At 35.6% G+C, this 26,691-nt stretch overlaps 1 protein-coding gene across 1 annotated transcript in view; it reads right to left on the bottom strand.

Annotated features, from left to right (window-relative positions):
* LOC150106305 (rho-related BTB domain-containing protein 2-like) overlaps positions 1-26,691 on the bottom strand; it is a 363,993-nt gene that overhangs the window by 81,606 nt on the left and 255,696 nt on the right. The window contains 1 exon segment of the mRNA XM_090392338.1: positions 16,800-17,042. Coding sequence (XP_090248464.1) covers positions 16,800-17,042 — 243 coding nt within the window.

Here is a 26,691-nt window from a genome sequence, read left to right as displayed (position 1 = left end):
TTATCTGTAAGGAAGAAAAATCAGAACTTCATTGTGAATTAGGAAGTTTAAAGAGGCAGCGAAGGAAAAGAAGAAAGCATATCAATAGTTCCTGGCAAGTAAATCATCTTGTACTCTTAGAGAATACAGAGAAAAATATAAGAAAGTGAAGCACTGTGACTAGCTAAACAAAAGTCATGGCAAGACTTTGGTAAGAACAGAGAAAATAAATATCAGGAAGGTGGCAAAATATTCTGAAGGCTAATGAAAAAGCTTAGAAATGGAGGAAATAGTACTGTAAAAGGAATCAGAGATTATAAAGGTGACATGAAAACTAAAGATAAAGATATTCTAGTTGTCTGGAATAATTACTTTGAAAGACTGATAAATGAAAAAACAAGCAGTGTCAGCACGGTGGTAGAAAACTTCCAAAAGGAATGCAGTCAGGAATACTTGAAGTAGAAAAAGACATTAAAAGCCAGAAATGTGGAAAGGCAGCCAGAGTAGATGATATTCTACAAGAAATGCTCAAGCATGGAGGTATAAAAGTCTTGCTGCACTGCATTGCATAGTTCAGAAGGCCTGAACAGAGAGATGAATTCCAGATGATTGGAGTAGAGCTCTCATAGTACCTCTGTAATTCTCACATTCAGTTTTATTTCCCTTTTTTTTATATGTGGGTACTATGAGAGCTCTACTTTCTCTACTGAGTGTTCCTGGTAAGATTTTGCAGGTATACTTGAGAAATGGCTAGGAAAAATTGTGGAAAGGAAGCTTGGTAAAGAACAAGCTGGATTCAGACCAAATAGAGGTTGTGAGGATGAGATTTTCACTTTAAGACAAATAGTTCAGAAATCTTGGAAATATTACAAGACTTACAAGATATTACAAGACTGTATTAAGTTTGGTTGATCCGGAAAAGGCATATGACAAGGTGCCAAGAGGAAAGCTCATCAAAACGCTACAGTTATATGGTGTGTTAGATCTGAAATAGGCGACTTCAGAATTTACCTGTCACCATTCCAGAATCTAACAATTTACATTAAATCACACTTGCATACTTATCTTTTAGCAGTAAAATTGTGTTTTTTGTTTATAGCAACTTCCTATATAATAATTTGTGAATTTTGTGAATTTTGTGAATTTTAAAACTTTATATCTAAGTGTCTAGCATAAATGTAAGTCAGAAAAAAGGGTAAAATAAGAGAGGAATTCTTAATGAAATAATGTAAGTGAAAGAATGCGAACTATTCAACGACATAGGGCAAAGATCACTCTAAATGCTGTAAGATCAGAGAAAGCACCCGTTGGCATTACATATTAGAAGGCACAATGACGCATACGTTCCCCGAACCAAGAAGTCCTGTATGTTAATCGGTAAAGTCACCCGAACGAAGACCAATGGGTGAAAAGATGAGAAATTTCAAACGCGAAAAGGTGTGCGCTCCAGGAGAAGGTATATAACCCGCGACATGGAAGAAAATGACCCCCGTTTTTTCTTGTTCCTGAGTTTTTTCTCCGTGTGCTCCGAGAGTTCTTTGCGGTTCAGCTCTCATATTTGAGGGCTGACTTATGATAGAGTTCAGTATGACACCGTAGTTGAGTTTCGGCAAGATTAACCACAGGCCATGGTGAGAAGATCATCTACGTAAAATCCTAAGCAGAAGTATAGCGTCCAGCCCAAGCGAACGCGTGCAACCCACTTGGCATTCAAATCGAGACAACCAGATTCAAAACAAAGGACGAAGGACGGCAGGAAACCGAAGAAAAAGAATAGATAAGTACTCTCACTTATTCTAGCCCTTTTGAGATTGACTAACATTTAAGAGAGCGAGAATTTGAAATTTGTATTAGAAGAAAGAGTGAAAAGTTTAGATCTGTAAAAATGACTATATTTTCTTGAAGCGAACTTTAGGAACTTTCAATCAGATAGAGATTCTGTCATGCTTATTCTGAGAGATGCTATAAAGTGTGTTAAAGTCCCTTAATGTTAAAAATGAATTGTAATCTTAAATTTTGCTAATACTCTGAATTAATGCAAGAATTAATTGTAATCATAAATGTAATATGTATTGAGTTATTGAGACGTTGAATTGCTGATACTTTGAAGTAGAATACCAAAATTAATTTAAGACTGAGAAAGTGAATAAAAGGTAGTGATTTAACTTTAGATTTTGATGATCAATTTAACTTGTGTAGCATCACTAATTGAATTTAATAAATGTTTGATTCTTTAATTATATGTGTTTCTGATCATGTTGACTGACTCTGACCCTTCATAAAATATCGAACCTGAGTACGTGTGAGTGTGCGGGAATACCCCAATTGAAAGTAAGGGCACGACTGCAAATAAGAGTAAAATTATGCCAGAGAGCCCAGGCTTCTAGGAATTTAATTATATTGCTAGTGACACCTGATATTCTATAATTAACCTAAAGGCAGTGTCTATCTCTAACTTTAAGGCTCAGGCTGGCGCAGTGAAAAAATAAATTTGCTTGAGTGATCAGGATAATATATAGAATTCAGGGAATGGGAAATCTTCTGGTGACCTTTAAAGGTTAAGCTAAGTAAGAAGGAGCATAAAAGAAATGAGATGTAAGGCTAAGCTTATTACTAATGTGGATCGCATAACAATGATGCAACCTTTTAACGTAGGGACACGTGCGATAGAACTTGATATTGCAACTGTAATAAGAAAAGCTAACATTAAATGCGTTGTCCCGATATATCAGTAAGAGAGATACAAGATACATAATATATAAGTGCCACCAACAGGTGTAAATGGGACATTATATCGGGCAATACATAGTTTCTATTTAAGCTGTAAGTCAGTAATTAGAATTGAAGGATGTACAGGAAGATGGTTTGAGGTAAAATCAGGTGTGCGACAAAGGTGCACATTATTTTCACTGTTATTCATTATCTATATGGATCACATTATGAAGGAAAGTGGTACTAAATCTGATATGAAAATTGTTGATATTAATCTTAACTCTTTACTTTATGCCAAGGGTCTTCGGCCTTTCAGACAGTGCGGGCCGCATTAAATATTTAAATGAAGCCCACAGGCCACTAAGCTATACTGCAGTATTTAGAATTGTAAGATGCTTTCCAGATTCACAAGGAACGCTGTGCATTTGATACTTTACATAAAATCTTATAAAAATAAACAAATTCAGCTTTAAGAGCGTAGGTAGGAGTCAGGTTCATGATAAGTAAATATAATCAATACTTGAAAAAAGATAATTTAATGAAGAAAACATTCATTTTTTACAATGTCAATGGGAAACTTGGCAATGCTTTTCCTTGACTAGCTTGTTGATGTTGGCATCAATGTTGAGGAGTCGCTATGTGCAGAGTATTCTCGAGATGCTGGTCCATAATCTGAGTTCTTGTCTTGGACTTCACATGCCTCATTCTGGAGAAGAACTGCTCACATAAGTATGTGCTTCCTAACAAAGCACACATCTTCAAAGCATGCCAGCGAAGATTAGGGAATGCGTCCTCAGAAATTTAGTCTTTGTAAAATATAAGCAAAGGCACATTGAATAATTTTTATCTCAAAGAATAGTTGTTTTGGAGTACCTCCATTTGTACTGAGCCTGTCATTTCGGCAGCATTGACACTGAATGGCATTGAAAATAAATCTAAAGAAGACTGTTGGTTACGAAAATCACTAAATCTCTCTTCGAACTCACTTGGCAACACTGCTAATTTTGTAGCATATTCATCAAGAGATGAACAGTTGGACTCAGTGAGAAGCTAAAAATGAGTTGTCTTTTTTTTTTGGGAGTTGTGCCTCCCAAAGTTTAAGCTTGGCCACAAAAGCTTTGATGTGATCAAACAGAGTGTGCACCAGTTGATCTTTGGATTGGAGTTTAGCCACATATTTAGGTCATTCATATGCAACGAGATGTCGGTCACAAAGGCAAAGTCGGTCATCCACTTCAGATCGTTGAATTCTGCAATCGGCTTCCCCTTGGTTTGCATGAACTGCTGTATTTTGCTTCTTAAGTCAAAGCCTCTTTTAAGAACCTTCTCTCTGCTTAACCAATGCACATCACTATAATAAACCACATCGCCGTGATCCGTTCTTCTTTCCCTAATAATGTTGACAACAGTCACAATAACTTTCATGGCATTCTCAAATCCGATAGTTTTCGCACACAAATTCTCCTGGTGGATTAAACAGTAGTAATGGATGAAATCTTTTCCTTCTAGTTCCGATTCTTTCCATAGCAACACAACAAACCCTTTGTTCTTTCCCACCATAGCAGGGGCAGCATCAGTTACCACACCCTCGAGGTTGGTTAAGCTGAGGTCAAAATGCAGGAGCATTTTCTTGGCAGCTTCAAGAATATCAGTGCCTTTCGCCGTTTCCTTCATAGGTACAAGCGCTAGCAGTTCTTCTGTCACAGCGAATTGTTGATCAATGCCACAGACAAAGATAGCCAGTTCTGCTGTATCCATCTCATCTGTACTCTCATCTAAAGCAAATGAATATGACATAAATTCGGATGATCATTTTTTTAAAGTTGCCAATGTCATTGGCAAGTTCTTCGACACATCGTGCTACAGTTACCCCAGACAAACTCAGTTTTTTAAACACTTCCTTATTATTTGGGCACAGAATTTCTCCAACAGCAATGAGAAACTCACCATCCAAGAAGGCTTTTGATTTTTTAGAAATTTTTTCAGCTATTACATAACTTACTTTGACACACGCTTTGCTCTCTTCCCTCTGTCTTTTAAATGTACCCTGCTGGCATTTTAAATCAATTTGGAGATGGTTCACTTTGTCCACACAAAGCTGCCCTTGAAGGTGATCGAAATTGGATGCATGCTTTGTCTCATAGTGTCAATTTATATTATATTCTTTTGATATTGACACTAACTCACGACAAATTAAACACACTGGCTTATCGTCGATCAGCACAAAAAAGTACAAATTAGTCCACTTTTCATTAAAAACCCGACAAGAATCACTTAATTTACACTTTTTACTTGTAGACGCCATAGTGATGGAAGGTGAACCCAAAATATGATCCAAAATGGCCATGTAACGGCTATTATCCACTGAATATGTCTCACACTAATGAAAAAAGTCTGGCAATATAAAACCACAATAGGCTATGGCTGACACGACGAACCTGCATGCGCTTATACACGAATATCACGCTGTTCACAACTGACTGACTGTGGATGAGATCCTCTTGTATTTATATGAAAATAACGAAGTATCAAGAACCTTCGAGTTGTATCTGGAAGGCAATAGATAACGCACTCGAAAGAGCTATTGCTTCAGCCATCTACCTGCGACGTTAGTACTAGTACTTAAGTAATGCTTGGCACAGGTAGACGGCTGAAGAAGCATGTCTATTTAATATTTATTTTTATAAGATTTTACGTAAAGTATCAAATGCACAGAGTTCCTTGTGTATCTGGAAAGCATCTTACAATTCTAAATACCGCAGCATAGCTTAGTGGCCAGCAGGCTTCATTGAAATTATTTTTTATATAATCACATTTTAATGTTAAGTAGTTATTTTTTCAAAATGGCCAGCAGGCCACGGCAAAGAGCTCCGCAGGCCACAGGTGGCCCATGGGCCATGCATTGAAGATCCATACTTTATGCAGATAATGCATAAAGAGATACTTTATACAGATATTTCTGAATAAACCCAGCACAAGTATGCAAGATTCCCTGACTAAACTGAATAACTGTTGTAATAAAGTTGGCATGAAAATCAGCAATAAAAAGACAAAAACAATGAAAATACGCAGAAAAAATATGGCGAACCTATAAAACAAGTAAAACATTTCAGCTATTTAGGCACAATTTTTTTATTAAAGATGGTAAATTAAATATGGAAATAGACAACAGAATTAGTAAAGCTGGTATTGTAGGAAGTCAACTGAACAAATTTATATGGAATAAGAGAGAAATTAGTCAATACACTAAATTTGCTGTATACAAGACAGTGTTCAAACCAATTTTAAGTTATGGATCTGAGAGCTGGGTTAGAAGTAAAACACTTGACCAAAGACTAGAGACCACAGATATGAGTCCTGAGAAAGATTAGGGGCATGAACAGATGGCATCAATGGCAATATCATATTAAAAACGAGGATATTAGGAAAGTACTTGACATTGTCAGCATCCAGGAATGCATTAACAGAGCTAATCTGAGGTGATATGGTCACTTAAACAGAATGGAAGAGGAAAGATTATCAAAGTAAGTATTCTTTGCCAGGTTGACAGGAAAAAGACACAGAGAAAGACCAAGATGTATATTGATTGATACAATAAAAAGCTTAAAAGACAGAAATATAACATCTGATAGTGTTGGAGTCTTAACAGATAATTTGGAGGAAAATTGTTGAGTGGAAAATAGTAAAGGGATAACTTTTTCATGTGGTACTCATAATTATCCTGTACACCCCTGAGGGAACATATCAGGAATTTGATGATGCTGATGATTTATAATAGCATCCTCTGATCAGATGATCAAATCCAAAATCCTTATTCATTTATCCTTTGCTACATACTGCCTAAAGTAGTTGTCTCTCAAAAACCCAAGAAATTCATTCTCACTCTGTCCCCAGGTTCTATTGCTTCATTCCAATCTATGAATTAAAATTATCCTTTTCTTATTTGCTAAACTAATTTACCTATATATTTCCTTCTCACTGCCCTCCACATTACCAGGTTTATAGCAATATGGAACTAATGATGATGTAGTTACAGGGATAAAATGTAAAGGGTTTAGTATTCTCAGGGAGAATAGAAAAGATAGCAAGGATAGGGATATTGCTGATGCTATCAGATGAATTGCAGCCAAAAAGAATAGGAGACAGGTAGGTGCATGGAAGTTCTTTTGATGCTATCTGGTGTGAGATTGAGGCTAACATACAGTTGGTCAGGGAGTAATGTGGAAGAAATGCATCAGCAAATTAGTACACTGAATGCAGGATGAGTAATTATTATGGAGAGACTTCGATTATGGAGATATTGATTGGAAAGAAGAAAGATCACATGGAAGGAAGGAAATGGAATTTATACAAGTACTGAAGATAACTGCTTGAGGGAGCATATGATGGAGGGGACTCAGTTTATGAGTTTTTGGATCTGGTTAGTAGAACTATCCATAACAAAGGTATCCACATTGCCTCCATTTGGGGAGAGTAATCATGCAGTCTTAACTTGGGAGATTGAAAAACATGGGAAATATTCTGTCAAAAAGGGATATATGTGGAACTACAAGGCAAGTGATAATGACAAGATGAGGAGGTACTTGAAGCTGTACCATGGAATAAAAACCTACGAGGGAAGGATGTTAGTAGTGCATGGGAGATAGTTAAGGTAAGGGGTATCAGAAGCCATCAGATTGTATACCCAATGTCAGGAGGGTTAATCAGGTAAGAGTTAGATGAATGAGTAGTATAATTAAGTAGGAGCTGCAAAATAAAATTTTATGGAGGGGATATAAGGAAAAAGGTGACTAGCAAACTCACAAACAATAAAAAGGTCAGGCAAGAAATGCAACCAGAATGGTAAGAAAGGCAGAAGCATATTATAAGAAGAAACTAGCTGAGGAAGCTAAAAAAATATCCAAGAGAGCTGTTACATTATGTGACGAGGAAGAGAAAGAATGACTATGGAAGAGTGACTTTAATAAGTGCCGATGATAGTGAGGTGACAGAAGTAGATAAAATTGTTGAGTTACTGAGTGACCATTATGCAAGGATATATACCATCCAAGTGAAATGCCATCTGTGACATTTCTGTGACTAGCGTACAAGTGATATGAAACAGAAAGTGAACACCATTTAGTTTTGATCAGGTGTAAGTGAGTATCACATTGAAAAGAAAAATATGTATGTAAATTTATTATTATTAACTCCAGATCTCCATGAAATCAAAAGACATGGGAGGCACAACCGTTACATATAAAGTCCATCAAACCATGCTCTAAACTCATTCAATGTATCTGTATTCACCACAGTGTAAACCAATGCATTTCACCCACAAGTCACTCTCCATACAAAAACACTGCTGCTTGTGCCCTTGCTCACACCATCCTTATACAGCTTCCAGGGATGTCCACTTGTTTTACTTCTTTCTCCCATTCTGTGAAAAATGTCTTCCACATTAACTTGGTAATAACCTCGTTTTATGAACTTAAATGTCTCAATTATATCCCTTATTTTCCTCCTATTCACAAGGCTTTACAAATTGCATTCCCTCAATTTGTCTTCATATCCAACATCCCAAAGACCAGTTATGACCTTAGTCTTCTCTGGACCCTTTCCAGTAAATCTTCATCACCATGACAACCAGGGGACCAAATCTGTGCTCAATAATCCATACAAAACCTGATCAAGCCATTATACAATGGAACCAAAACCTCTTTATTTCTTTATTTATAGGTATGTCCAAAATTATTCTTCCCATATACTCTTCATGTATCGTCTTTAAAACATCAGTAATGCCCTAAAAGTTGAACAAAAAACTGATGAAATTATAAAGCGGAGTACTCCTAAATAAAAATTGGCAAAAATAGCAATAAAAATTTATTTAGAGGAGTAATGTTGAAATTTTTCCAGAAATAATACCTCTTTACTTCTGCATGTTAAGGTCCTCCGCATCATTGCCATAACTTGATACCATGACTTCACAGCTCATGCAATGTGATCTGTGGACTTCAGATCCTTGTCCACCACAACTCCAAGGTCTTTAGTCTATTTAACTTCCTCCGAAATTTTCCAATCAAGTGTATACTTTGTATCCCATTGTTACCTACCAAATTCCAGAATCTTTCACTTGGCAACATTGAACTGACAGTTCCATACTGTTAAGAAAGCCTTCTCATACAATCTATTCAAGCCTTCTTGTAAGGCCACAACATCTGTTTGATTCCTTATTACTCTCCCCAGTTTTGTGTTATCTGCAGGCAGTTGTATATTATTACCTATTAAACCCATCCCAATATCATTAATATACAAATTAATGTTATTTTTTTCCTGTGGCGCACTATTTGTGACCCCCCCCCCCCATACACAACTTGCTGATAACTATATAACAGCCAATTCCTTATCCAACTCACTAAGCTATCATCCAGTCCCATCTGCTCTAGTTTAGTTACCATCATACGTTGTAGCAATCTATCAAAAGCCTTTGCAAAATCGAAGTATACTGCTGTATATGTATCTCTCTTGTCCAAGACGTGCATCACCTTGTTATTGTACATAAGTCCTGAGGCCTGAATAATAATAATAATAATAATAAATAATAATAATAATTAAAATGGCTTCTATGAATCAAGCAACTGTTCTCTCAGCAATCCTGTGTTCTGTATCGATTCCACTGATTTTCAAGACTCAGCTTATGTGACTAACAATGAATCATCTGGAAGAACACCCACTTGATTCATAGATGCATTTTGTATATAAACACTTGTTTAAGGAGAACTTTTGAGGTTTCTTGTTGCATCATTCCAATTAAAATCAGAATCATGGCCTATCCTTGCCTGAAGTTTTAGAGATTCTGATGCATATTTTAAGTTTAATTAGTCAGATTCCATCTTTATAGCATGTGCACTTGCCATGAATTGTTAGCTAATTGTTATAAGTTTGGATTTGCCTAAATGTTATCACTGATGATGAATGGTTATTTTCTATCTGAAATATCCAATTCATATGATCAATAAACACAATCTTTAAAAGTAACTGCGGCATAAAGATCAAACAATGGGGAGGAAAAAAAAAAAAAAAACAATAACCACAGTAATAAACTTTAATGGAAAGTACAGATATTTTGTACTGAATTTAACAATACATCATAAATGTGTGGAAACAACAAGAAATTCAAAGAATGGAGATAGAAAGCAAATACAACAACTGGTTTACCAATTAAAATGGTTGCAGCAAGTTTGAGAAATAATATATATATATATATATATAAACTATTTTCTATACCATCTTATATAATCATCTTATGTAAATAAGATGTTTATATAAGATGGTGGTTGTGGATGGTCAGTGAATTTAACGCCCATGTAAAACTGGTGATCTCTGTCTGTTTACTGTTTTTCCCTTAGAAAATTAGTATTTTATAATATATTAGTGTAGATTTTAGTGTTTTATAACATATTTTATTAAGATATTTCAATAATAAGTATAAGATTAAAATGGTGCCAAAAACGCACAAGAAACATGACTTTATGCTGAATTACTGTTATACTGTGCTAAGAAGAGCAACACAATCGAGAACAAGCAGGATAGTCCCACTAACGAGGTCACTGTAGATATGGAGGAGGTTATTGAAAATGAATTAATCTCAAAAATAGTAAAATTAAACAGATCATCAGAGAGACAAAGCAGGAATTACAAAAGTCTGAGAGTTCTTTTAAATGAACATAGGGAGGAAAGAAAATTAAGCAGCAAAATAAGAAACAACAAAGCACAGAAATAGGTAAATCAGGAAGTAACGGAAATCAGGTAAGTGACATTGTTTGTAAAAAGAAGGATGTTATTTGGTAGGGTGACTCTATAATACTATTGCTATTGATATGCTATTGATGAGCGTGATATAACTTCGAGTTTTCCCAGAGTAAAAATTAAGAATATAAAGGAAGCAATTCAAAAACAGAAAAGAAAACTAAATGAGATCGTAATTGTAGTAGGTACTAACGACTTAACTAGCAGTATGAAAGAGAACACGAAAGGGTTGTTGGAAGAGGCAAGAGTGAGAGTATGAAAATCGTCAGTATACTACCTTGATATGATAAAAATGAATTAAGAAGAATTATTTACCATAATAGATAGTCAATGATTTGATGTGTATGCTGTGAATGGATGCGAGTTTTTAGATGTGTGGAGTGAGTTTAAGGGAAGATTGGATTTGTATAAGACGGAAGGTCTACACCTGAATGCATTTGGTATCAGGAGTCTTGAAAAACTAATAACTGGTATTAGTTTTTTAACTCAACACAGTGAGTCAGGGAAACTAAATTATAAAGGAAGGAATGGTGAGAATGTGAGTGTAGTGTAAGAGAGAGACAATGTTACATAACTGTGTTAATGATGAGAATGGGCTTTATCATGGAAATGTTGATGAGGAGAGAATGATTTTGACTTTGTTTATGTCCAGTTCAGATCCATCAAACGTGTGCAAAGATGTCTACATGTATAAGGTACTAGAGAAGAATAGAGATCTGCAAGTTATCCAACTGTGTCATACAAACTGCAGACAGGAGTATACATAAGAACGTGAAGGTAGATGATTATGTCTGTATATGAATGCTAGGAGTATCAGAAACAATGGAGTAGAGTTTGTTGCCTTGGTCTATATGTTTGGACCTCAGATTGTAGGCATTAGTGAGACACTATCAGAATCATACATACTAACTGGTATTGAGTGTAAGGGGTACAGTATTTTTTGGAAGGATAGAGAGGAGGGGACATGCTGCTAATGATATTGGATGAGTTGATCCAGTTAGAGTTGAGATCTATGATTGTAGTACTACTAACAGTATTTCAGTTACAGTGAGTTTGAAGCCATCTGGTGTGAGATGGAATCTAACAAGATCAATTACATAATAGATTTGTTACAGACCTGGTGGATCAGTTACTAGTGATAAAACAATGCATCACCAAATAGAAAACATGAGTGCGAAATGAGTAATCATAATGGGAGACTTTAATTATCAAATATTGATTCGGTAGCAGGACAACTTCCTCAAGCAGCATGTGACAGAAGGAAGAGTGTTAAAGAGTCAAAGAGTGTTAGATATGAATATTGAGATCAGAGGGCGTTTCAGTTAAAGACATAACTATTTTGTCTCTGGTTGGTGAGAGTAATCATGAGGTACTCACTTGGGAAGTGACTAAATTTATGAATGTGCTATTTAAAAGATTACATGCTGAACTACAAAGCAGGAAATTATGACCAACTGAGGTATACCAAGTTCAGTGGAATGGGATCAGTTGCTGGATGGAAGAATATATTGTCAGTGCATGGGAAACATTTAAACAATACTTAAATGATTAGATATCAGAATGTGTCCAGAGAGTTCAAAGAATAAATAGGATATTAAGCAAGAGAGTCATAGGAAAAGAATGAAGTGGAAGAAATACTGTGTACATAAGGATAACGTCCGTTAAGAAAATTATAAGCAGCAGGCTAGAATAGTCACAACTGTTGTACGAAAAGCAATGGGTGAGTATGAAAAGAACCTGGCTCTGCATGCTAAAGAATGAATGTGAAAGACTAACTCTTCTAAATGCAGATGGCATGAGGGTAACAGATGCAGAAGAGGTTATTCAACTAATGAGTGCCCATTTTGTTAAAAGCTATCAACACAGTGTATGACAACATTGAGTTCACTGTACCTCTTCAGTGGATGAAAAAACTCAGGTGTATGAAGAGGAGGTATTATATCTGTTGCACATAATGAATAAGAATTCAGCAATAGGGAATGATGAGATATCAGCACAGGACCTAAAAAGTGTTCAGCTGAACTGACTATTCCTTTGACCAAGTTATATAATTTGAGTCTCAGAATTGGGAAGATTCTGCAGGAATAGAAAGAATGTATGGTAATCCCATTGCACAAGGGTGGTGCAAAAACTGATGTATCCAACTATTAACCAATCAGTATCTCAAGAGTGGTGGTGAAGGTTTTGGAAAAATTTGTTAGGGCTCGCATTCAGAAATGGGTTGACAGTGAATCTCTACTTTGCAGTGAGGAACATGGGTTTACTAAGGGAAGGTCATGTTTTAGCAACTTGCTCACATTCTATAGCAATGTTACCATTGAACTAAACAAGGGGAATGGATATACATGATACTTTTGGATTCTGCTAAGGCTTTTGCCAGACTACAGAATGGTAGACTGTTGCATAAATTGGAAAATATGGGTTTGGATTACAGAATATTAGCATGGATAAGAGGATGGCTGAATGACAGATATCAAAAACTGGTGTACGGGACACATTCACATGTAAAAATAAGGATATAATTTTGCCTCTTTACAAGGTCTCGATAAGACCTCATTTGGACTATTCTGGCCTCCTGGTTTCTGTTGTGATTCTGATATAGTGGAGAGAGTGCAAAGGAGAGTATTAAAAATAATAACAGGATTGTGGAATACTTATGATGAAAACAGATTGAGAATTTGTATGCTGAAGGCACTAGCAAACAAGAAAAAGAGGGGGGGGTCATATGATTGAGACCTACAAATTTCTCAAAGGGTCATACAGGATTTCAGTTGATGGAATTTTTCAATTTATGGAGGGTGGGGAAAGGACAAGAGGGCATCTTTGGAAGCTGAGAATGAATGCCGCTAAGAAGGGGTGAGGGCCAGATTTTTCTTTCATAGGTAGTGCATGATTGGAATGGATTGCCATTGGATGTTGTGAGTGCAAGCAGTGTGAATGAATTCAAAAATAAGTATGATAGTTGGTGCGTATAATATGCAGTCTCCCTTGAGTCCCTGGAGGTCTTTCTTAATAATATCAAAAATAATTTGTTTGTGGTTTTTTTTCAAATATTATTTCTTTAGCGCGCGCGCGTGCATGCGTGCGTGCGTGTGTGTGTTATGTTCCATCAAGTCATTTTCGACCCCTGGAACATACACTCTCCATTCAGATCTGTCCCTGGCCATATATCTTTCAGAATTTCCAAGCGCATTCCAGCTGCTTCTTTAACTCCATGCACCCATCTAATTCTTGGTCTTCCTCTTCTCCTGCTTCCATTAACTTTAACAAGCATCATCATCTTCTCCAGACTGTCATTTGCTCGCATAATATGTTCAAAGTATGACAATTTTTGCTTGATGATCATAGCTTCGAGGAGCAATCTGGCTTTATTCTGTCTATCACTGATTTATTGATTTGCTTTGCAGTCCATGGTATTCTCAGTAAGCGTCTCCAAACCCATAATTCAAATGTATCTATCTTCCTTCTTTCACTCTTTCTCAGGGTCCAACTTTCACATCCATACAGCACCACAGGGAATATCATTGCTTTCACGATTCTGATTTTTGTTGTGAGGCTAATATCTTTTCTTTAAAGATCTTGCTTAAATTTGTCGTTGCTTTTTTTTTCAAGTAATAATCTTCTAACTTCTTCAGTACAATAACCATCTTTATCAATTCGGGATCCTAGGACCACAAAATGGAAGTAGTTAACAATATACATTGTTAACTACTTCCATTTTCTCCTCATCTACTTCAAAATCATTAAGTTGATATGTTGCCATAACTTTTGTCATTTTGAGGTTAAGTTTAAGGTGATATTTAGAACTTTCTTCTTTAACTTTCATAATAAGTTCCTCCAAATCTTCTTTGCATTAGCATGGTGGTAATTTGAGATATGCAGACATTCATCTGCATACCTCAAATTCTTCCACCAATTTTAATTCCAACTGAAGACTCCTTCAGCCCTGCCATTCTTAAAATGCATTCGCTGTACAAGATAAACAGGTACGGAGATAAATTACATCCTTGTCGCACCCCTTTACCTATTGTGAAATACTCAGTTCTCCAAGATCTGTTCGGACAGTAGCTTCTTGTTCACAATAAAGATTACTCAGAAGGATAATGAAATGCTCTGGTACTCCCATTGTTCTTAACACATTCCACAGTTTCACATGATCTACAGAGTCAAAAGACTTACTATATTCAAGGAAACAAAAGTAAACATTCTTTTGATATTCCTGTGCTCTTTCTATTATCCATCTCACATTGGCAATCTGATCTCTTTGAATTGCTTGTTGTCTCCATACACACTGATGACATTCTGTTAATTTCAGTATGAAATATCTCAACTTCTCACTGAAGTCTATTACTATGGGTATCATGTTATTTTCATTCTTTGATTGATAAACACAGTTTAATTCTGTTGTTTTTATGTCAATATTTCTGAAGTACTTGCACTGGCCAATGATTATATCAAATGGGGAATACTGTAAGGTAGTCATATGATTTGAAATAAATTGTCTAGTAGCTTTTAAAAAGTTACATGCCACTGTTTTAAATGGCAGATGAATTTCATTTTCTAGTGTGAGACTACTTTGCTTTTCAGCGTGAGACTACTTTGCTTTTCATGCAGTGCGGTAGCGCCTCAAGCTTTTGAAGCTGCTAGGTCCTGAAGGCAGATTTCAAAGGTAATCTGGAAATGAAACATGGAAACGTTGTGTCTTTGGATTATGGATTATTTACTCTTAGTCCACCAAGGTACTAATGTACTATACATTTACACCCTTTTGAGAGTAGAATTTAATAATTCTTTTGCTATGCATTTATTTGTGCATCCTATATGCAGGAACAGTAAATTATATGGTAAAACCCATAAGTTTGAAATATAAGACAATAATTCTACTTCAATGCAAAGTGGCTCAGAAAGGATTCCAAAACAACTGTAAGACAATACTATACTCTTTATACATTAACTAAATGGAAATAATGTGTACAGGACTATATGTAATATTAATAAAATCAAAGGTTTTTTGTTTGTTTTTTCTTGACTTGCCACTATAATCAGCAAAATTCAATGCTTGCATCTGAATCTCCAAGTAGGTTCAAAGTATATTCACACTTCTGTAAGTACAACAGCTAACAAAAATCTATGATTATATCAAAGGACACACAAAATGCTATAGTAAAATTAGCCACATCATTAAATACTGTGACTGAATATCAAATGAAAATATGAAAAAGAACTTTATTATTATCCTAAGACTACCCATGGAGTCAGACTCAATTGTGAGAGGTCATTTTGTCATACACATAGCTCATTATACCATGCCTTAAATAGAAATTCTCTGCAGACACCACACTCCCAGAAAATTCATTCCAATCATTCACACTCTCCATGCAAAACTTACTTCTCACTCTTTTACTCATACCCTTCTTATACAGCTTCCAGGGATAACCCCCACCCCATCTCCCACTATTTTATGAAAATCCTCTTTGACTTTAATCTTATAACAACCCCTTACCAATTTGTACATCCCTATCATATCACCCCTTTTCCTCCTATCCACTAGATTCTTCAAATTGCATCTTCTCAACCTTTCTTCATATACCCAACATTCCAGAGACTGACCAGAAACTATCCTAGTCAATTGCCTCTGGACCCTTTCCAATATCTCTTCATCCTTTTGAAAACCAGGTGACCAAATCTGTGCACTTTAGTCCTCATATATTCAATGTTTAAAATACTACTTGCATTACTCTAATTATGTTACTTCTGAGTGCATTTATTCTTGAGAACTCACTCAAAAGGAAAGGAAGTAAATTCTCTCTCTCTTCCCCTCCCCTTATCTGCTATACCGAACTTCCACTGTTTTTTTTTATTTTGTTTATTATTTTTATCTTTTTATGGAGTGTGTGAGTGAACTGCAATTAACATATGCATCTCAGTGCATAATACATACAATATTTCAAACTGTAAGGACATTATATAAAGTCGTGGCTTCATTCAGACTTCACTGATGGGATTATTAAAATGAGTCCATCAGTGAGACAAATTCAAGTAATGAACTTGAAAATGTTTGCTCACACTTGGATAAAGGATTAAACTAAATTTATTATAAACTTGAAAATGTTATTTCTCTAATTATGACACAAAAGAGCAATTTTATTTTCTAAAAGAAATGTTAAAAAATTAAATTTATAAATATAAACAACCAATTATTTAGATCTTATGTAATTAGATCACCAAATTCTTAAGTATACGTAACGTCTTTCTTTATTCATATAACATAAAGAAAAGATTCTCCTGAAATTAGCAGTTTGTAATTCATACATACATACCTGACATGGTTCCAACAACCTAATAACTTCTTCTGTAATATCTGTACCATATTCTTCCATTTCTCTCAGTAAGTGTATTACTCGTTCCTCTACCAAAGCAATAAGACGAGGAAGACATAAGCGATTAGCCAACTCTAAAAGTTCCAAGCAGTTATTCACAGTAACAGTATCATCAATATTGTCTGAATAGATGTACACAAGAAGTTGCTTAAAACATTCTGTGGTTGTCCCTGGGAACTGCACCTGACAATAAAAGCAACAAAGCATTAAAATTGCACAGAAGGAAATGTGCAAGACAAATATATTGCAATACATGTTGTCTTTGACTTTTCAAATCAGTATACTGGACTGTTCTTTCATTTTAATGGACAACCCATACATAGAAGCTAATGACTTCACATCACTTGCCTTAGTATCCCATAATACAAAGCACATATCCTTATGGACATGTATAATGCTATGCATTATGGGAAGGGTTTCGACACACCAGTTTCGACCTTTAATGAGATCTCATCAGTGGGAGCCAGACCCAAAAGTGATACCAAAGTTGAAGTAATACAGAAGTCCTGCCCAGTCCTGAAATTACTTCAGGCAGAAACTTTGTTTGCTTACATGTTAAAGATACCAAGCAATTTTATAAGCTAGGTTTTAATCCTTTTTCCCAAGTAAGCAAACAGACAAGTAAGTCAAGTCTGCACCTGAACTCTTTGTTTGCTTACAATTAAAACCAAGAATATAATTTCTTGGCATCTTTAATCTCTAATCCAGAGTATTTTAATAATAAGGTGTGACACTTTTTGGCTACTTGTACATGGAAATATGACTTCATTATTTCAACTTTGTTATCACTTCTGGGTCCAGTTCCCACTGATAAGACCTCAATAAAGGTTGAAACTAGTCTGGGTAGTGACCATTCCCATAAACCTTATCAGAGAATGTTATTTTCAATGTTCTTTCTTTATTTTTTTTAAAAGAAAGTGCACAAGATTATTTTCTCCCTATTTTCACAACTGATCATCAAAACTAATAATAAGAATGACATTAATAATTGATACTGCTTTAGTTGCCTATTATGCAGAGCAATTAGCTAATACATAATTTCAATTTTTTCAGCTAATACATTGTTTCATAACTATTTGTTTCAATTCATAATGTGCAATTCTTGGAAACAGGAAGGGAGTACTTAGCTTCAAGTACTGTAGATAACATTATTATGGTTTGTTTTCTGTAAATCCAAACATACAAGTACAGGAACTGTAAGCATTTTGTGAAGCAATTTATAACTAGAATTATAAATAAACAATTAAGTAACAATGAACTTTTTAATAAATACCTTTGCGATTATGAAATAATTGTTTCTTGAGAGTAATTCATGAAAATGAATTACTACCATGATGAAACAAAGTTACAATAAACAATTAAAGTTTAACATTAATTAATTTAATGAATTCTTCAATAATGAATGCCTCTGTAGCACAATTGAAAGAATGAGGATACACTCTGCTCTTAGACTGGAAAAGGTCTGAATTTGATTCTTGTCATGACAAGAGGAATCTTTATATGGGCTTTTTCAATTGAATGTGAGTTAGTCAATCTCATATGGAGGTAGCAGGGTTTTTTCTCCTGGAAACTCGGGTTTTTCATTAGGCAAATCAGATCTCAGAAAATATGCAATTTACAGACAAAAAATACTGTTTTTAGGTAGATGGCATTGATTGTAGTTCTGTGTAATTGGAGAATTAAAGTAGTAGAGAAGAGGGCAAGCTGTGTGTGTAGCAGAGTGGAGTAAGTACCTTCCCAAGATGAGTCCTTGGACTCCTTGATAAATAATAATATAAAGTTTTTTTTTTAGGACAAAAAAAATGCACAGTCATCTAACCGTAATTAGCAAAGTTAACAAAAAAAAAAAAAAAAAAAAAAAATGATTTTAGGTTGATAGGCTGATACAAGATCTACATGCAATAATTGATTACAACCATTTTCCATATACATCAGTAGCATTCCCACTCCCATGATAAAAAACATATTTCAGAATGGAAGTTTCTCTTATACTCTCCAGCCATTAAAAGGAAACTATAAGATAACTGGGCTAGAAATATAAAAATATATTTAGCCTATATCTCTTTAAAATTACAGCTACACTATATATACTGTAAGGAACTGTGTATTTCATGCATAGTTCTTCACAGTATATGCAGTGTAATGAGCTATGCATTTCATGCTGCTTAGTAGTGCTGCCTCTGAGATGCAGCTACTTGCTTGAATTAATCTGGTTAAGGGGTTCTCCTGAGTGTGAAGGATTATTACACCTCTTAACTGATGGTTATCACTTCTTATCTGTGTTTTTTCAACTCTATCGTATGCGTCCCATCGACATTTTGGTGGATAGGAAAAATATGCCGAGGCCAGTAAAGAGGTTAATTATATTATTCTGAATAGTAGGTTTATAAGAAGTTAAGTGACTTGGCCAAAAGACCTAAAAGATGACTAAACAGAATGGATTGATTTTCAGTTCTGACTTTTTTTTTCTCTTTTTTTTTTAAATATCACTCCCACACAAGAAAAGCTACTATGCCTATAGCAAATAAATGCCTTGTGTAGACTAGGGTCAAGAGCAAAGTATTCTCTTGATATCACTCATGAAGAGCTTCAGATTGTATTCCTCGAAAAATACTTTATATGAGAAAGCTGTTTCTGCAGAACTGAGGTAAATGGAATGAAAGTCTACTTTCATTTGATGAGTCAGTCGTTTAAATATTGAGAAAGAACTAGCATCCTTTATGGGGGGAATGAATCCTAGTTCTTCTGAACAATACTATGGAAACATCTGTAGAAGAAACAATGTGAAAACTGACCATCTATGAGATAGTGGCTGAAGAGAATCAGAGAGAGAGAGAGAGAGGGGGGGGGGAGAATCATCAATCAATTGAACCACTTTCTTTTCTTCTGAAAAGCATCAAGAATTTTTTATAGGTTTTAGGTGCACACCACAAATGTAAATGCAGTATTTTGAGACCAGACAGATTTGGGATATATATATACAGGGTGTTCGGGATAAATTTGACATATTTATAATTAATTATATTTTTCCGTAAGTTACATGTATTAACACACACTTCTCTTCATTTAAAAGTTTGGACCCTTCTTCATTCATATACAAGATGTCAGAAAGGATGGATAGCTGGAACCCACCTGAATCATGGAAGAGAATAACTTGTATCATGATGATTCGTGCCCGCCATCAAAATAAGGATATTACGACTGCTGCCCAATGCTCCCTGAATACAGTAAAAACAATCAGGCATGAACTAGAGACTTGCAATGGTGACTACGAGGATGTAGCAAGAAGAAAGATCCCTAGCAGACGATCTGATTGCGTTCGTACAGCAGAATTCCTCGCAAATCTGCAGGAACAGGTGTTGAAGAACCCTGGCATTGGAATTCGGGCTTTGTTCGTGGAGTTGCTAACTGTAGTCAAGCCCTGGATAACAAGGGTAGCCAATGGTAGGCCGTATGTATGGCAGCAGGATTCGGCCCCTTGCCACACCTCTGGGAAAAGTCAAAAATGGTTGTCTGAAAATTTCTACGACTTCACCAGTCCAAATGTTTGGCCTCCAAACTCCCCAGACCTTAACCCCATGGATTATTTTGTATGGGGCGCAGTTGAAAAAGACACCAATCGCACTTCCAGTAATACAAAAGCCCAGTTAATGGATAAAATTAAAACAGTTTTTGCGGCCCTTCCCAGGGAGACTGTAGCATCAGCTTGTTCGAGGTTCCGAAGCAGAATTGAAGCTGTGATCGATGCTAATGGTGGTTATTTTGAGTAAATCTTGTTGATAGTATTGTAATTAACTCTGCCTGTAATGTTTTTTTGTCAATTCATTAAATTTAATAGATACAAAGAAGATTTTCTTTTTCCTTACGAAACTGTCAAATTTATCCCGAACACCCTGTATATATATATATATAGCATAAGTAATTGGAGAGATGAAAAGAAACATTTTGAGCAAAAAAAAAATGGTACTTATTATTATTTTTTATTTTTGGAAGATGAGGATGCTATAGGGGGATGTGATTATGCCAGGAAACGGTCAGTCTAAGAAGACAGAGATCTGGTCTTCATTGTTTAAGGTTTGATTAGCTGACTGTTGGTCTTCTTCATTACTTTAGTCAACACTAGGATGGGAAAAATCTTTGAAAAAATTAAAATAGCAAAAGTGCAAAAAAAAAAAAAAAGTTTCAGCATGGTGATCCATCAGGTGTCATCTCATGATAGACCTATGTTTGGAGAGCTCTGAAAGCTAAGCCGTTTAGTTTAGAAAAAATAGCGCTATTAGTTGAAAATTGTGTTAGAATTTGATTGTATTGTGGTGGTAATTAGATTTAAGTTAAAAATTTTATTTAAATATAGTCAATATTATCTTTCCAAAAGGAAAGTTACGTAGTATAGCACATGGCACCAATGCGAAGCAGAACAATGGCATCCAGTGCATCATTGTTTAAAGAATTCAACCAGAGGGAATTTGTACAATGTCTGCAAGCATTACCAAAGACAAATGAAATATGGTTTGAAAGTGATAGTGGTGGGAGATGGTGCCAAAAATGCTACAAAAGTGAGGGTTAGAAGTGTGGATCAGGTCATGAGATTGAAGCAGTAGATGGAACAGAAAATATGTGTGAAAATGTTTGTGATGGTGTAATTGAAGATAGGATTGAAAGGGAGAAGATTTTTTTCATGACTGAGAGAGAGAGAGAGAGAGAGAGAGAGAGGGAGTAAAAGTAGTGATCGAAAAAAATAGTAGTATGACAGATGTAAAGATTGAAAAGTTGACTGTAATGAGGGAGATGGCACAGTTATGCAGAGTGATACACAGGACAAAGCATGAGCTGCAGCAAATGCAAAAACATTTGGTGTGGGATTCAGTTGAAAAAAGAAAGAGAAAGGAATGCTTGACTAAAAGAGAACAAAAAATTAAGGAAAGAGTATTATACAGCGATTCTATAATAAGAGGTGTGATTAGTGAAAGTGTGACAAAATCGTGATTCCTAGTGCAAAATTATGATGTAAGCAAGGCTATTAGAGCACAAAAGGGTAAAGTGAAAGAGTTGATTGTTTTGGCTGGAACAAATAATTCGAAAGGAGAAAAGTATGGTATGAGGGAGGAAAAAGAGTTACAGAAAGTAGCAAAAGATAAGAGTGGGAGAGTTAAGATAGTGAGTCTGTTACTGTGGTATGACAGAGTTGAGAAGGAAGGCCATAATGAGTACTGTCCATTAAACTCACTCCACACATCTGCAAATTCCACACCATTCCTCCTGCATAACCTGTGCATGGACTGAGTTTCATGGACAAAAGGTCTTGTACAAGAAGGCTAGTTTGCATCTGAATGGATTTGATGTTCAGAGTCTAGAAAAAGTGTTGATGAATGAAGTGAAAGTGGATGTGCAAAATCAAAATAGTCAAAAAGTGTCACACCTTACTAGCTCCCACTGATGAGATCTCAATAAAGGTTGAAAAAGGTCTGGCTAGTAGCCTTTTCCATATTGCATAACATTATAAATGTCCATAAGGATATGCGCATTGCATTATGGGATACTAAGGCAATTGATGTGAGGTCATTAGCCTCTATATACAACTAGCCCAGTCACATGAAGTCACTGGGCTAGTTGTACAAACTTTGTTTGCTTACACTTGAATGAAGGATGAAAACAAGAATATAATTTCTTGGCATCTTTAATTAAAATTTTAGTCTGTTACTTAAGTCTTGGTTCTCCAAGAAGTATATCAATGTTGACCAAGTTAAGAAGCAAGCTATCATAACTGTCTTTCATCAAAATTTTCACTTTCCATTTATGCCCATATTAAACCTTAAAATATGAGTGTTTTCTCAAAACATAAGGTAACACATGCTGCACATAAAATGCTGATGGAGAAGAAGGAGTAAACAAGTGAAGTTTTTGTAATGGCCTGTTTCTTCGTGTGACTACAAGATGAGGAAAACTGGTGCTGCCAGTTGTCCTGAATAAATTGCTACTGGTGCAATTTACTGTATGAGTAAAAATTTATCTCCATCAGTAATGGAATGATAAAATGTCATATCACAGAAATAGGTTTGGATTTAGAGAAATGGAAGTTACACAATTATTGACTATTACATATGAGTTTTTACAGTACTACTGTTGCTAATACTACTACTGGGAAACTTTGGCCTACCTGCTTCTTCAACAGGTAGGTCAATGATTTCCACCCATCTGGATCACTGAAGGACATCTGGCTAGCAAGACTTGAAAGCAATGATACATCTTGCACACAATAGCACAAGCAATTAGCATAATGCTTGGTATTTGCAGATACCAATTTTTATGCTAAAACAAACAAGTTTGGTGTCATAGTGGTATAAACGTCAATTGGTGACTATGTGGAAAAGTGATATACCATATGTCATAAATGCATATGTTGAAATAAAGTCCATCACAGAACAGAATCACCAACAGAAATTGTTCCCTCATTTTTTGAAACATCCTCATAGTTGAAGCATCAGAAATTGATTTTCAAATGGCCAAAAGAAGGAAACTGGATCATATCCAAATATCAGTCAATCTTTCTGGCCCTTGCCAAAACTAATGATCACAGGTATCAGCAAGTGGTGTGTGTGCAGCAAGGAACTATTTGGGGGCTGTTGTTGTTTAGTTTGTATATTCATGATATTAGGACAGGTTAACTGGAGATATGTTTGTAGATTATGCAAAATTGAGGATAATGATGAGGTGTCAAGCAGTTGTGGTCTTACAGGAGGAGTTCAATAGACTGTATGTGTGGACAAGTGAGTGGAACTATCAGTTCAATGTTGTAAAGGTGAGGTTATGAAATTTGGTAGGTAATGATGGGATGTGAAGTATACACTTGGGGAGAAATTCTGAAGGGGATAGAGCAGATGAGAGATCTTGGAGGTCGTGAACAAGGAACAGAAGTTCAGAGGTCACACAATGCACAATCAGAAAATGATTGTTCATTGTGTGAATCCATAGTTATGATGCAGAGAACCTTGACACGTAGAAATAAAGAGATTATGGTTCAATTGTATAATAACGTGACATATTAGATTTTTATGCACAGCTTGGATCACATAGTTTTTATGGTGATGAGGATACATTAGAAAGGGTCCAGAGAAGATTGACTAAAGTGATAACTAGTATTTTGAATTTGGGGTATAAAGGCAGATTTAGGGAAGGCAATTTTTAAAACCTCGTGAATAGGAGGAAAGGGATATGATTGAACATAAGTTGGTAAGGGGATGTTTTTCAAAGGGTATGAGCAAGAGTGAGGAGCAGGTTCTTTGCATGAAGAGTGAACAATGATTGAAATGCATTTCCTGAGTGCAGTGAATGCAGACACATTAAATGAGTTTAAAGCATAGTTTGATGAACTTTGTGTGATGGTGTGTACCTTCTATGATGAGTCTCTTGACTCGATGGAGGTATGGTGTTAATAATAACTTTCGCTGAGCTCTACTCCCCCCCCCTGTTAAATCTATTGCATCATTACTAAGAGAAAAAGCAAATCATCCAGCTACATGTTTTCCCTCCAATTTTTGTACTGATGATGTCAGTAACTATCCTTCTATCATTTCAAACTCATGCTCGCCTTCAATTTATTATTAGGAAGAGATAGTCTTTTCAATCTGTAAAAACTCCAAAGTCTTCTAGTCCTAATGATATTTCTCAAAATGTTCTGAAGATTTTCTACTGTTTAAAGCTGATGCTGTTTTATAATGCTTTTTTACTCTCTTATTCCCCTGATATTTATCATAGAGTTTAGAAATTAACCAACCCCCATCCAATTCCTGTGAAGGGCAATAATTTCTACAACAAATTCCTGTCCTTTCACTTTAATTCTTTCTAAAGTGATGATGAACTCAGTTCATATTCAACTTCTACTTTACCAAAGAACTCTGAAATGGTAAATGATCATTAGTATGGATTTCACTACTGCCAATTAATAAGGAATCTTCTTGTTTACGTTGCCAATTTTGGCAAATATTCCATGGAAATATAATGAAAAACTGAGATGGATGCTGTTGATACAGTTGAACACAAAAGCGCTAAGTAAGCTTTAACTGTATTGACTATCTTTTATTATTATCATCATCATTATTAATAATAATGATATAATAATTATCTTTTATTATTATTATTAACATCAGACCTCACTCCTTTGTTAACACCCTCCTTATACAGCTTCTAGGGATGGCTTCCTGTTCTATCCTTATCTCTCTCCCTTAACTCTATGAAAAATCTCTTCAACTTTAATCTGGTCTGTTCTCATATTCCATAAGCCAAAACTGACTTTGTGAATCTTCTCTGGACTCCCTCTAAGATATCCTCATCCTTTGGAAACCAGACAACCAAATCTGTGCACAGTGGTTCATATCCAGATTGATGAAGTTCTTATACAAGGAAACCATAACCTCTTTGCTTCTGCAAATCAATATACTCCTCATCATTGCTACAATCCATTATGTGTTCTCACAATTTTAGGAATGTGACTGTTAAACTTCAAACCTCTGTCTGCCATAACTCCCAGACAGAGGCGTAGCTAGGGAGGGGCAGAGGGAGTGGTCTGCCCTGTGCGACACTTTGAACTTTTTGAAGTTAATTCTAAAATACAGACTCGAGAACTCATTTCCAAATTTCGTAATACTGCTGTGAATTTTCCTCAGAATTGCTGTAGGTGTTTAGGTGTTGCTAGTTGTGAGAGAAGTTTTTCTAAATAAAATAGATTAAGAATTACCTACATTATTATGAAATAGACTTCGCCAATATCATCGACAATTTTGCTAACAGAAAAGCAAGAAAATTTCAACATTTTAGAATGTTGAAATTAAAGTTTTACTTCAAAAATAAACATAGTGTTTTAATTTATTTCCCTATACGTCGTTTTGATTTTTTGTAGTATTTTTGGTATGTATTTAGAGGAGCAGCAAACTCAGCGACTGCCCCGGGCGGCAAAAGCTCTAGCTACACCACTGCTCCCAGATCTCTCATTCCTTCCATCTCCTTCAAAATTTCTCCAGTAATTGTACACACTGCATCCCAACTTTGCCTACCAAATTTCAAGTAGTCAAATTTCAAATGTCAAGTTGTAATGTGCAACATGACAACTCCATTTACTTGCCCAGTAACATAGTCTATTGAGGTCCTCCTACAAGGCCACATCTACTCTATTCCTCATAGTTCTTCCCAACTTTGCATTATCAGCAAGCAACTGCCTATCTCTAGTTAAGCCTGTCAAAAAATCATCACCTATAAGTTAACCTAGAGTTAGTAAGGTGGGGTGTCACAGACCCCAAAGATCCTTACTAACCCTACCTTACTAACGACTATTATTAATAAAGACTGTCACCTTACTAACACCGGGTTAAACAGTAATGGCTCCAAAAGAGACCCCTGTGGTATTCCACTAGTGACCTTCCTGTTCTGGGATATTACTCCCTATACACAACCCATTGATATATATATATATCTGGTAGCCAATTACCTATCCAACTCACTAGTTTCCTATCCAATCTCATCTATTTCTATTTAGTTACCAGCTTGTTGTGTGAAAATCTATCAAAGGCCTTTGAATCCAAGTATGCCACTGTATAAGCATCTCCCTTATCCAACGAATTCATATCTTACTGTAGTAAAAAAGCAGATTACTAAAACATGACCTCCCATAAGAAACCAATCTTGCCCACCATAATGATATTATCAACCCAATTCTGAATCCTAGTGTTCACTAACCTCTCCACCTTATTAGTCTTATTACTCTCCCCTCTGCAAAGTGATTTTTCCCACTTTCCACTCCTTTGGGACTTGTCCTGTTATAAGACTCATGTGGAACATA

The sequence above is a fragment of the Typopeltis vanoorti genome, chromosome 5 (genome assembly GCF_054136105.1).
Source record: "Typopeltis vanoorti isolate ZY-2024b chromosome 5, IOZ_Tvanoo_1.0, whole genome shotgun sequence".
NCBI classification, from domain to species: Eukaryota; Metazoa; Arthropoda; class Arachnida; order Uropygi; family Thelyphonidae; genus Typopeltis; species Typopeltis vanoorti.
The sequence above is the reverse complement of the archived record's forward strand: the minus strand, read 5'-3'. Positions and strand labels throughout refer to the sequence as shown.